The sequence below is a fragment of the Haliotis rufescens genome, unplaced genomic scaffold (genome assembly GCF_023055435.1).
Source record: "Haliotis rufescens isolate VD_foot unplaced genomic scaffold, xgHalRufe1.0.p SCAF_8, whole genome shotgun sequence".
Classification (NCBI taxonomy): domain Eukaryota; kingdom Metazoa; phylum Mollusca; class Gastropoda; order Lepetellida; family Haliotidae; genus Haliotis; species Haliotis rufescens.
The window spans coordinates 16,602,860-16,615,574 of record NW_025964372.1 but is presented as its reverse complement, the minus strand read 5'-3'; the positions used below and the strand labels follow the sequence as shown (position 1 = coordinate 16,615,574).

Here is a 12,715-nt window from a genome sequence, read left to right as displayed (position 1 = left end):
ACATCACATCCGGTGACTTTTGCACTTACTGAAAAATTGCAGCGATTTCGCGATCTTTAGTTTCGTTCATCTCTCGTTATATCAAACTGAACATGGAGCTTTCGCCAAGGTATAGATATGAAGGCAATGAAAACTTTGCTTATAGAGTAGCAATATTTTATGCTGTGGTCGGTCTGCTAGCATTACGACACGGAATTTGTATGTTTAAATATAAAAAAAATTCATCCAAAACACTTGAAATTAGGATTTGTGAATATGTAGAAGCCGATTATTGTATCCTGCAAATTTTATAACATGAATCATTATATTAACCCGAATATTCTCATTTCCGCAACTGACATTATGACCTCGAAAATTAAGTGTGTCTAACGCTGGATGACAAAAATACTTAAATGGTTCATAATTTACCATCGCCCTGTTGTTTGCTGATACAAAAATACGAATTTATACTATATACTTTATTAATATTTTGGACATTTTATTTTCAAAATCAATTTGCACAAATTTAACGATTTAAACTTATAATTTCTTATATGAAACGCATCTCACCTTCAATAACGTAATTCAGGTACGTGCAAGAAAATTTAAGATTATGTTCGCTTTGGTCTTAACCTCTGTATGTTTGAAAATGATATTTATATATGACAATGTGTATTTTTCTTCCGGGTATTAATGTGCCACATATTGGTTCAAATGTCCCTCGTTTAATAAGCAAAACCATTTGAAATCACCCACCCTCATTGCGCCTTATGGGAAATATTATCCAGCAGACAGGGCCAAGAAGTGTGAAAAAATTTCAGCAGACTAATGGTTAATAGAAAGCTTTCCATTGTCAATCGGAAAAAACCGCTGACAGTTCCCTAATCTTGAATTCCCTATAGGCCTAGGAAGCATAGCGTAGCACCATCTGTGTAAATTATGAAAATCTTTGAATGTAATTATAAGATGATACAACGACGAGCCAAAAAACTCGCCCAGCTCTTTTAAAAGAACAGTTGGTAAAGGACAGCAAGGTTCAGCACTAGCAGCACCAGTGTGAGGAGTCTGTGGGACGACTGTTTCTGTGTACCTTCAGGGAGAGGTCTGGTCTTAAAGGGGTACTCCATTCTATCTGTCTGGGTCATGATGGCCTCCCGGGCCCCCGACCACGTGCCCGGCCCCCTCAGGCGGTATTGGTAGGGGGTGGTTGCCGCAAACAAACACATGAGTCCAAGTTTCGGATCTGTCAGGAGAAGACGACCTGGGACAGAGAGGTTGAACAATGTTCATATAGGTTGAAAACAAATGAATATATGAAAACTTTTCGTTGTGTACTCTAACGATTCTCAAATCTGAAATTGGTCTGTTAATACAAAGGCTCGTGGTGCCTCACGCCATTCCTTCTCAAGGGACAGATGAGACATACCAATTCCTTAAAACGTTTCAAAGTCCTGAATCCCGTTCCACAAAGCTATCTTAGCGTTAAGACGATCGTAACTCATATAGTTTAACATAGACTTACGTCAATTCGAGCGCTAAGATTGCTTTGTGGAATCGGGCCCTGGATATTTGTTTGGGGTATGAACCAGTATATTCAGACATTTAACAAGGTGAGATAATTCCTCATTCACGTGCAGGGGACATATGTGGTTGTATATGACTTCATGGTGAGATAATTCGTAAGCCATATTCAGTGAGTGGGATCTCCGGGGCCCACTGTCGTCTACAGTTCGTTTGGTCTACAGTGTTATCAAAAAAAGGTTATGCACCACTGATAAGAGACCGACCCCTACAGAACATTGTAGACCAGCCTGAAGGATAAGGAGTATAAGAGAGAGTTAAAAATATTTATTATATTCAATGACCAAACATAACATATCATTAGCACTATTCCTAATATCAAACATTTCAGCAAACTATTTCTGAGATATATTTGTCCTATACTGCAGCAGCAGATGAACAAGCACTGTATAATAACAATTAATTTCTAAACAAATAACACGTATAAGAGTTCTGTACTGCAACAGCTGATGAACAACATGAAATCATTTTACGGTTATAACGAACACGCTTATAACGAACTGACGGATATAACGAACACTATATTTTGGTTATTACGAACTAAAATAAGGGGTCCCTTAGAGTTCGTTATAACCGTAGTTTAAAGTATTTCTGAAACTCAACACTTTGTGTTCTGTACTGTTCAACAGTTCAACCAAGTTTAACTTAATGCATATTGTGAATAGAACACTTTGTTATACCTTCAGTTATAGAAAGTTCCTAAAAAAACATCTGATAATTAATTGACTCCTCAGAGTTTTTCAGAAATCTGTTTTCTCAAAGGAAATAAGTTAGTTAATCCTTGGCTAAAAACTTCTGCAAGTGTAAATAAATAATCTTTTTGTTGTTATCAGTAAGCCATGTGTTTGGCAAATTAGTGGTTTAATGGTTTTTTAAAATATAAACGAAAGACAAATGAAAGACTACTCGGGAGGAGCTAATGGGGCAGCTAAGCTTCTTAATAGTTATTATTTTAGTCTAAGGGTTCTTCCCTTTATTTACTACCCCGATACACCTATGCAAGGTATTTTTAATTATTCTGCTTCATTTAAAGTTCTGATTGTAATGATTTTGTCTCTTGTATTATGGAGTTTGGATTTATACATTGGGATGGGAGTAACCGAGTGTAGTCGATTCATCCCAACTTAGGGACCAGTTCAAAAGTTCGATGTTGGATAAAAAACTTAATTCCTAAGTTTTAAGGCATACCACCCTCAAAAAATATTCAAACAAACAACAACAAAACAACAAAACAAACAACAACAAACAAACAAAACAACAACAAAAAACAACATAAAAAACAAAACCAACAAACAAAAACAAAACCAAAACCAACAAACAAAAAAACACACACAAAAAACAACAACCTTAAGCTTCTTCAGAAAAAGTTGAAGTACGGAGTCTCGTGGCCTCTTTTGTCAAGCATGCTTGTGTTTTCCCCTGTTTTTTCAGAACGTTTATCGACAGAAGGTGTTGAAAATCATTTGTGTTTATAGATCAAATCTGCCATTTTGTATTATGCACTGCACCTAGATGGACCCTACCTTGTGGAAGACTGGATGTATTAATGACTACAGCATATGAATGAAAGAAGGCTGGTTCAGGTCTGTCACTATCATGTATAAACTAAAGGAATTATGATTTTTATCTGACAAGGAACTTGTCACTGGTCCCTTACAACAACTACTGTCATGGGACTGACTGTAGAGCAAATGAACTGTAGTCGGAAGTGAGCTCTACCGATCTCCTTTACGCCATTATAGTAAGGGGAGATAATTCCTTCACCAATGTTCGGTCGACATCCGACAAGTTCCGCCAGTTCGTCAATGAACTCGACAAAGTCGACCTGGATTGTGTGTCGCTGGGACTCGACATATCTCGCCGCCATGGCCGCCTCCTTCTTCCTAATGTCCGCCCACATCTCGTACTTTGACGGGAGAATCCACGTGCCCTAGCGACAGAAATGGGTGAACTGACTACTCTACAATCACGATTGAGACAACACGAGGGTTGGAGGTGAGAGGCATTGGTTTGTTTGTTTGTTGTTGTTTTTTGTGTTTAACGCCGCACTCAGCAATATTCCAGCTATATGACGGCGGACTATAAATAATCGAGTCTGGACCAGACAATCCAGCGATTGACATCATGAGCATCGATCCACGCAATTGGGATACGATGACATCAACCAAGTCAGCGAGCCTGACCACCCGATCCCTTAGACGCCTCTTTCGACAAGCATAGTCACCTTTTACGGCAAGCATGGGCCGCTGAAGACCTATTCTACCCCGGATCTTCACGGGTTTGAGGCATTGGTAGCCCTGAGCTTCAAACACTCCGGGTTCGTTTTGTGGAAGAATTCGAGTGAGTGGGTGGGTGAGAAGGTGTCTTGCATGTTGACTTTCTTGTGACAATACAAATACAGAGGAGGTGGGTGTGTGTGTGTGTGTGTGTGTGTGGGGGGGGGGGGGGGGGGGGGGGGGGTGGGGGGGGGGGGTGGTAGTAGCCTTATGGTTAAAGCGTTCGCTCGAACGCTGAAGACCCTATTCTTGACCTTATTCTCCAAACATGGGTACAATGTGTGAAGCGAACGCTTTAACCACTAGGCTACCTCACTGCACCCTTGTGGTTATATCATTCGCTTGTCACGCTAACATGGGTACCAAAAGCGGCGTGAAACCTTGCTCACTCACTCTGACACATTGCTGACACATATCTTAATTGAAAGAGAAATTGAGGACCATTTGTGAATAATTACGACTTTCTAAAAATAAAATAATTTCCACCTACATTGAAAACTCTCGTTGCCAGGCGACACTGCATTTCCGAAATGGGCATAATGGCGCCGACAGGTTGACAAACCCCAATCACCACCAATGTCTGTTTCGGCAGGTCAGGTGGAAACATATACTTGAACATCTTGACCTTATTCTTCTGCACATCGATCACAGACTTGTCAATAAACGGGAAGCCGAATATATACCCTGTAGCCAGTATGACAACGTCTATATTATCTTCCACCGTCCCGTCAACGAACTCCACGCCAGTCTTGGTAAACCTCTTAATGTCAGCCTTAATCTTCAAAAGGCCAGTCGCGATTCTATTGGGCATGTCATCGTTTACTGTGGGATGTTGGGAGAAGATCCCGTGCTTTGGTTTGAGGGAATACAGCTCGTGGTTGAAGCGTTTGTTGAGCTGTTTCTGGGCTCTGTCTGCCCTGTACTTTGAAGGGAGGGAGTGGTTGATGAAATTATTGAATCTTGTTCGGCCGGTGAAGTCCAGTGGCAGACCGTTTTCTGAAATTCTGTTCATCACCCAGGCCCCGCGTCTAGTACTCAAGAACACCTGGGTAAACAAGTGTCAGTTGGTCACACAAAAATAGTTAACTCAAAAGTGAGGTGATATGGGGTTTAACGTCGCGTTCAAAAATTGTACTAGCTCGGACTAATGTCGGTTTTATAGTGCTAGCCCACTGAGGAGCCATACCGCAGTTTAACATGAATACCCCACTCAGACACAGTATACTGACTCCGAGCCGACCTGTCTTTGCTTTATCTCCTCAATACCGAGTACCAGGCAGGGTAACAACAAGTCACATCTGTTTTAGGTGTTTAAAGACGACGGATTCATTCCACGTCACCCACTCACCTGCCCCACCCTGCTCAGCTCCACAGCTGCGTCCCCGCCTGAGTTGCCGACCCCGACAACCACCACCCTCTTCCCGGTGTACCCGGTCCAGTCCTTGTAGTCGTGAGAGTGAAGGATCTTCCCCTGGAAGTCATCTTGACCTGTAAAGTCCGGCACGTTCTTGCTGGCGTGATGACCGGTGCACACCATCACCGCGTCAAACACCTGCGTCTCCTCACTTCCGGTCTTGTGATCTCTGACCTGCAGATCCCATTTTCCGGTCTGCTCGTAGTCACGTGACTTCTTCACGGACAGGATCTCTTTGTTGTATTGGATGTGTTTTCTCAGGTTGAAGGCATCTGCGTACATCTTGAAGTACTGCCATACCTGTGCAACAGAGAATATCCAATGTCACGCCCGCTTCATCTTTGTTTTCATTACGGGAGTGAGTGAATCACGTTTTACGCCATCTTCCCGAGGCAAGGGCGTTAACTGACTATAAAAGTCCAGTTTCCACGTTTGCCGAACAAGGCTGGAATTCCGGAGTTACATTTTTGATGGGCTAAGGAGTCTGTGCATAGTCCAATCAAAATCGCGTAAAGAACTAGACATCCGATTCGAAAACAACATGGATTTTAACGCGCAGATATCGGTCGACTCAGGATTTGCAAGGAATGTGTACCGCCAACTTGGCGTCGACAGATATTTTTCAAATCTTTTCATGTTTTTTATCTAGGTGCTCAATGGAAGAACAATGAAGAACGAGCCGTGGTTTATTTCACGAAAAAAGATTGTTCTATCATGACGTCATTTTTTTTAGATTCGAACATGTACTCGCCACTTGATGACGTCGTATATTGGACGACGTTATTTTTGTGAGGGAAGTGCCTAACAAGTTGTTCCCCATAGATGTAGCTGGGATAAGTAGATAAAGGCAGTGTCCGAACGATCGCATCCAAAAGTGGGAGAGATAAGTCAATCGGTAGCAGGAGAAAAGGTACAGATAATCGACGTGAGGATTGTGAGAATATGCGGGAAATACCAAACCTAACCCACCTGTTCGTAAATGGACTTGTCCGACATTTCCTATTTAGGGAGTCATCATTATTAATATTTGGGTGTACATTTTATCAACATCCTTAAAGAGGCAGTACATCATGTTGATATCTTATATAAGAAATAAACGACTCGTGGTCGTTGTTTATCATACAACCATATGGTCTTCCTGCAGTGTTTTATTGTACGGTAAACAACTCCTACTCGTCGTTTATATCTTAAATAGATCTTGATTATCGATGAGATCGTCTTGACAGGGCGCCGCCATTTTGTAATGCAAATGCATGTGACACGATAGGTGGAATCTGATTGGTCAGTTGAAGGGACATAGAAGGGGCATAACTCATAATTGCCACTGGTGGCGTTACGATCGAGCCCGGAAATTAGGGTGAAAACTAGACTTCAATAGTCACTTAACGCCCTTGCCTCGGGAAGATGGTTGTACGCCAGTCTTTCACTATAGTTGGTTTGTTGTTTAACGCCGCACTCTTTACGACCTGGTGAGAGGTTGACAACACGTACATGAACGAGCTCCGTCGAATTTACTGATTGAGCTGTTAAACTCCTAACAAAACCTCGTAAGTCACCGTGGTAATTACGAAGAATATCGGCTGCGATTTTGAGACGTATGGAGGACGTGTTGGATGTTTTTTTCTGGCGACGTATCAGGCATTTATGAGTGACAGGGCAAGACGACGGTCAGTCATGCGTGCCGCCATGTTGAACATGCCGCGAGGCTCAAGCCTGGTACTGAGAACAAGAGTCTTAGTGTGCGTCTCATTGCTTATTATATTGAGCAATGATGTTGAGAGCAACCCAGGCCCCGGCTCAGGACGAACTACAAGACAAGCTACATTGGAAGCGAGTTTGAAAGAAGTGATGGCTGAAATACAAGATATGATGAGAGACATGTCAACTAATTTCGAGAAAATGAACACTATGATAACTCAAGTAGAGAAAGTGGTACAGATTCTAACCGATGAAAATAGTGACGGGACCAACTTTCTAACTTAACTCGTAAAGTGGACATGCTGGATAGCCAGCAGAGAAAGAACAATTTCATTGTTTATAACGTCGAGGAGACATTTAGAGAGTTAACAGAAGAGACAGAAAATAAACTGCTTGGTGTGATTGTTGATAAAATGGAAATACATGAAGAAATAATATTTGATAGAGTGAGTCGGCTACCAACTAAATCAAATGGACCAAGGCCCATTCTAGCTACGTTCAGGACTCCAAAACAGAAAGCCACTATTATTAGCAAAAAGTATTAAGTACAAAAACTGAAAAGTCATAACATAAGGATCTCCCACGATTATACAGATGCAGTGAGACGTACTAGACAAACCATCAAGCCCCTCTTGGAGGAAGCGAGGGAATAAGGCAAGTTTTCTATTTTGAAACATGACAAATTTCAGATTGACAATAAACTCTACAAGCTAGATGCGACTGATGTGGTCAACCCGGTACTTACATCTGTGAGAACTTTTAAACCTAGAAATCCAGAGTCGACGGGAGCACAGGGAAAATAACAAGTAGGTCAACGCCCTAGCAATACTAATGACACAACTGATATTAACTGTACAATGTGGAATATTGAAGGTTTAAAGAAGAAACTGGAAATACCCTTATTTATCGACTTTGTCATCTCTTCTGATGTCATAGGACTTGTGGAAACTTGGGCAGGTCAGAATGATCTATTTAGTCTTCCTGCATGGAAACACACAATACAGCAAAACCAGACCAAAACCCGTTGGTGCTTTTAGAAACTCTGGAGGACTTTTGATGATGATAAAAGACAAGCTTGCATCATCTTGGGATTCACATACAAACTGCAGCACAACAGATGATATCATGTGTGTAAAGGTGAAGGATACTACAAACGACATCCCTCAGTTATTGGCTCTAGTATATTATACACCAGTCAATTCAAGTGTACATTCAGCAGAACCTGTGTTGGACTTGTTGGACAGTGACATCACACAAACAAACAGATCATCCTGGTTGTCATATCATTGTAATGGGAGATCTGAACTCCAGGACAGGGAATGGTGCTTGCCATGGTTGTATCGATAATTATGACATTTCCTATTTACCTATAGATGATGACCTTCACTATATCGAAGATTGTGAGTTCATTCCACGTGTCTCACAAGATTGCACAGTAAATAAGCGATGTCTTAAATTATTGTATTTGTGCAAAACAACTGGTTTGCGAATCTGCAATGGTAGGCTTGGTGACGACGCAGGATGTGGAAAGATAACATGTATAGCTAACGACGGTAAGAGTGTAGTCAACTACGTTATGGCTACAGAACATTCCTTTCCATGCTTTACATCGTTTACAGTCTGTGATCAAGTAGAATCTCCACATTCGCCACTTTCTTTTTCTCTCCAAAGAAATGTTACATATACCAATACATATGAACATTTGTCACCAAAACAACGATTCATATGGAAAGACGACTTCAAAGATGAATACACTAATAAATGGACTAATCTACCTGCTTCAGTTCTACAGGATTTCTATTTCCAGCTGACTCAGCAAAACATTGATAACGCGGCTTCAATGTTTTCAAACATGATGACAACCTGTGCAAGCACCTGCGGCAGAATATTTACAACTCGTGCGAACAACAATAGATCAAGAGGAGGCAAGTGGTATGACCAGGAATGTCGGGAAGCACGTGCAACCACTCGTCGGTGTCTTCGTGCATTCCATTCCAGTAACAGTAAATTTGTCAGACAGCAATACACATCAGCTCGAAAATATTATAAAGACTTATGTATGGTGAAAATGGATGATGCATTGAAAATATTTGTTGACAAATTAAAAGTAGCCTTCTGTGAACACGACAGTAAACAGTTATGGTCCATGCTTTCGTGTACCCCTGACCTTGAAACAAGCTCCATCACACCCAAGGACTGGATATGTCACTTTGACACTCTATTTGGAGGCATGGGAGATATTGATGACTATATTGATTTCTATACAACTATCGACGATTTTGTAAATACATTATCCGATGAACATATCAATTATTCGGTTGATGAATATTCATTTATGGATTCTGATATAGCTGAACCTGAACTGTTGGAAGTCATCCATGATATGAAATCTGGAAAATCACCTGGATATTGTGGTTTGACAATCGATTTTTTCAAATACATACCCCCACCCTGTATCGAAATGTTATTAAAACTATATAATGTTGTCCTGCGGACGGGAATTTATCCCGACCAGGGTACTTTGACTGTTATCTTGCCTATTTATAAGAAAGGACGATCCAATGATCCAGGAAACTATAGACCTATCACATTACTGGAAGTTGCAGGGAAAATATTTGCAAAACGTATCTGCTCTAGATTAACATTATGGGCTGATATTGAGGATAAATTAATAAACGAACAGGCGGGTTTTCGGAAAGGATTTCAGACCTCAGATAATATATTTATTTTAAATAGTATAATCTAAAAGTATTTATCTCAGAAACGAGGTCGTTTCTATTGTGCTTTTATAGATTTAAAGGCTGCATTTGACTCTGTTTACAGAAATGGCTTATTGTATAAACTTTGGCATGGTGGGATTAAAGGTGACTCTATACAGGTTTGTAGGTTAACAAAAAATATGTACGAACACGTTAAAGCTCGTATTTCAATGGATGCTGGCTATACAAACTTTTTCATATGTAAATATGGATTGAGGCAGGAATATCAAATGTCACCTTTTCGTGTTCTTTTTTTATCAATGATATTGTAGACTTTTTGAGTTCTGATGGACAAAGGAATTACCATGGACCAATTAGAGTTGTTTATATTGCTGTTTGCTGACGACATTGTCATGTTTGATTTCACTCCAGTTGGCCTACAAAAGCGTTTAGATAAATTTGCTATTTATTGTAACAAATGGAAATTGATGGTTAATATTGATAAAAGTAAAATCATTGTTTTTAAAAATGGTGGACCATTGCAGTGATATGAAAAATTTCGCTTTAACACAAATTATCTTGAAATAGTATCTAGCTATAAATATCTGGGTGTTCATTTTTCCTCATCTGCCTCATGGTACTTAACTCAAAACACATAAGCGCAACAAGCTTGGAAAGTTATCCAATGTAAATCTTTAGTGTTTCAAAAACTTCCTATAAGTATACAGCTTCGTGTCTTTGATATTAAAATCATGCCAATCTTATTATATGGATCTAAGGTATGGGGTTTCCACCTACCCCAGATGTTGATATAATTCATGACAGGTTTTGTAAATTAGTATTGGGTCTTAAACGTCAAACCCCGAATAAAGCTGCGAGAGGGGAGGTTGGGCGATTTTCTGTGAAGTTTTCTCAATATAAGAAAATAGTCACTTATTGGTTGCGATTGCTGAGCCGAAAATCAAATAGTATTCTTAAGCATGCGTACCACTTCGAGTTCAGTAAGGTCGAAATGGGGAAAAATGCTGGGCTTATGATGTTAAAAACTTGTTATATAAGTATGGTTTTGGAGAAGTTTGGCTCCTTCAAGGGGTTGGCTCTGTTGATTGATTTATTGACCAATTTGTAAAACACTGTAAAGATATTGATGTTCAGATATGGAATGATAATATTACATCTTCTCCAAAGTTAGACTTTTGCAGACATGTTAATATAGAATATGGTTTGGAAGCTTATATTTTTTGTACTCACAATATGACCTATCTTAAAGCTTTAGCTAAATTTAGATGCTCTAGTCATACGTTAATGATAGAAATAGGTCGACAGTACAATATTAACAGAAATTTAAGATTTTGTCCATTTTGCATAGTCTTAATAGTAGAATCAGAACACCATTTCTGCCTTCAATGTCCATTCTATGCAGATTTAAGAGACAGCATTTTACCAAAGTATTATTGTGTCCATCCAAACCAGCGAAAACTTAAAATGCTATTCTCAAGCTCGATATATAATTCCTTAGCACTTAAGAACGCAACAGATATTTTAAAGATGTCATTAAGTATCAGCTCGATATATAATTCCTTAGCACTTAAGAACGCAACAGATATTTTAAAGATGTTATTAAGTATCCTAAGTAGTATTACTGTCCACTGTTATACATTATAAGGCAAATATGTTGGCGCTCTCTCAAATACATCTGTGAGTGTGTACATACATGTATAATTGCCGGTGGCCTCATTACGGAATAAACAACATCAGTAACATAGTCGCCTTTTACGGCAAGCATGGGTTCCTGAAGACCTGTTCATAGTATTTATTTTTGCATGCCATTGTGTATAACTTACTATTTTAAAGTTTATGTGCTACATGTATTGTTTAGTGAGTTTATCTATGGGTACCCCTGTTAAATGTCGAGCGATATATATAGATTTCACGAAATGACTCTAACATAATGGTGGCCGTTTAATTGTTACGTGATATACTGTACCAACTCTACACAAGCTGTGAATACATGACTAGAATTGAACTCGCTGATTTAAATATTGCATGGTTAATAGGTCATAAAGCTGAGGCCCATGTCGAAAACGCTGACCTGTACGATGATTCAGCGTTTCATAAGAGTTTGCTGTGTAATGTGGGCTGGCGAATGTGAGAGGATTGTACATCATCGATGTAATAATAATAATAATAATAATAATAATAGGACATTTACATTGCGCATATTTCCACACCACTCAGGGGCATGCTCAAAGCGCTATTATCATCCTGGTCACTGGATCACTGTGCACTCAAGAATCATTCTCAGCTCCCTGGGGAGTGTACAAACCAAGCTGCCTGTTAGGCGCAAGAATGTTAACATCCATTCACTGCTGGGTAAACAGAGGCGCATTTCGAACAAAGTCAGTTTCAGTTTCAAAGTTTCAGGAGCCAAGCTGCCGAAACGCGGTCACCCATCCAAGGACTCTCCATGACCGACGTTGCTCAACTTTACCTGATTTGTGACCAGTGCGCTGTGCCATCATTAATTTATTCATTAATTAACATTGCATTTTCATACATGAAACCCAAAATGTGCCCTACCACAAGATAACATCGGTCTTTCGTCTTTATGAAATACATAAATATAACCAAAAACACCCAAATTCAATTCAAATGTTCCAATCCTATCCATTCATGCGTATCGATATCCCATTAAACTGAATTCATATATGCAACATGTTGTCACAAAATATGTAACCCTAATAGTTCCTCCTTGAGGAAACAAGCGCCAGGTCAATCCTTTCCAGGCTTGGACTTTACCTGCGTGTTGTGCATGTAATTGGGGAACTCTTTGGGTATAGGAAAGTCGCTGTAACACATCATCTCCTTGCTGGTGTTGATGACAGTCGACTTCATCACGCACCCCTGATCCTCGCGGGCTTTTTCCGTAAAATTCCACAATCCCCCGAGCTCGTCAGTTCGCTCAAAACAAAACGGCTCCAGCTTTTCGTCAACACAACATTTGATGGCAGTGAGACCGCTACACCCGGCTCCAATGATCGCGACACGCTTCGCCATTTTGAATCTTA

General features: G+C 40.0%; 1 protein-coding gene across 1 annotated transcript; it reads right to left on the bottom strand.

The window, feature by feature from the left end:
• LOC124144810 (flavin-containing monooxygenase 5-like) lies at positions 1 to 12,715 on the bottom strand. The gene is made up of 5 exons (XM_046514390.2): positions 12,447 to 12,715; positions 5,185 to 5,550; positions 4,327 to 4,881; positions 3,325 to 3,490; positions 1 to 1,240 (listed from the first exon to the last, which is right to left on the bottom strand). The coding sequence occupies exons 1-5, from the start codon at positions 12,702 to 12,704 to the stop codon at positions 984 to 986; spliced, it is 1,602 nt and encodes a 533-aa protein (XP_046370346.2). The 5' UTR covers positions 12,705 to 12,715; the 3' UTR covers positions 1 to 983.

Coding starts and splice junctions, on each gene's coding strand:
- LOC124144810 (XM_046514390.2), bottom strand. CDS start 12,704: ATGGCGAAGCGTGTCGCGATCATTGGAGCCGGGTGTAGCGGTCTCACT. Junction 5,551..12,446: donor ATTACATGCACAACACGCAG/GTAAAGTCCAAG, acceptor TCTGTTGCACAG/GTATGGCAGTACTTCAAGAT. Junction 3,491..4,326: donor TGGCAACGAGAGTTTTCAAT/GTAGGTGGAAAT, acceptor TTCTGTCGCTAG/GGCACGTGGATTCTCCCGTC.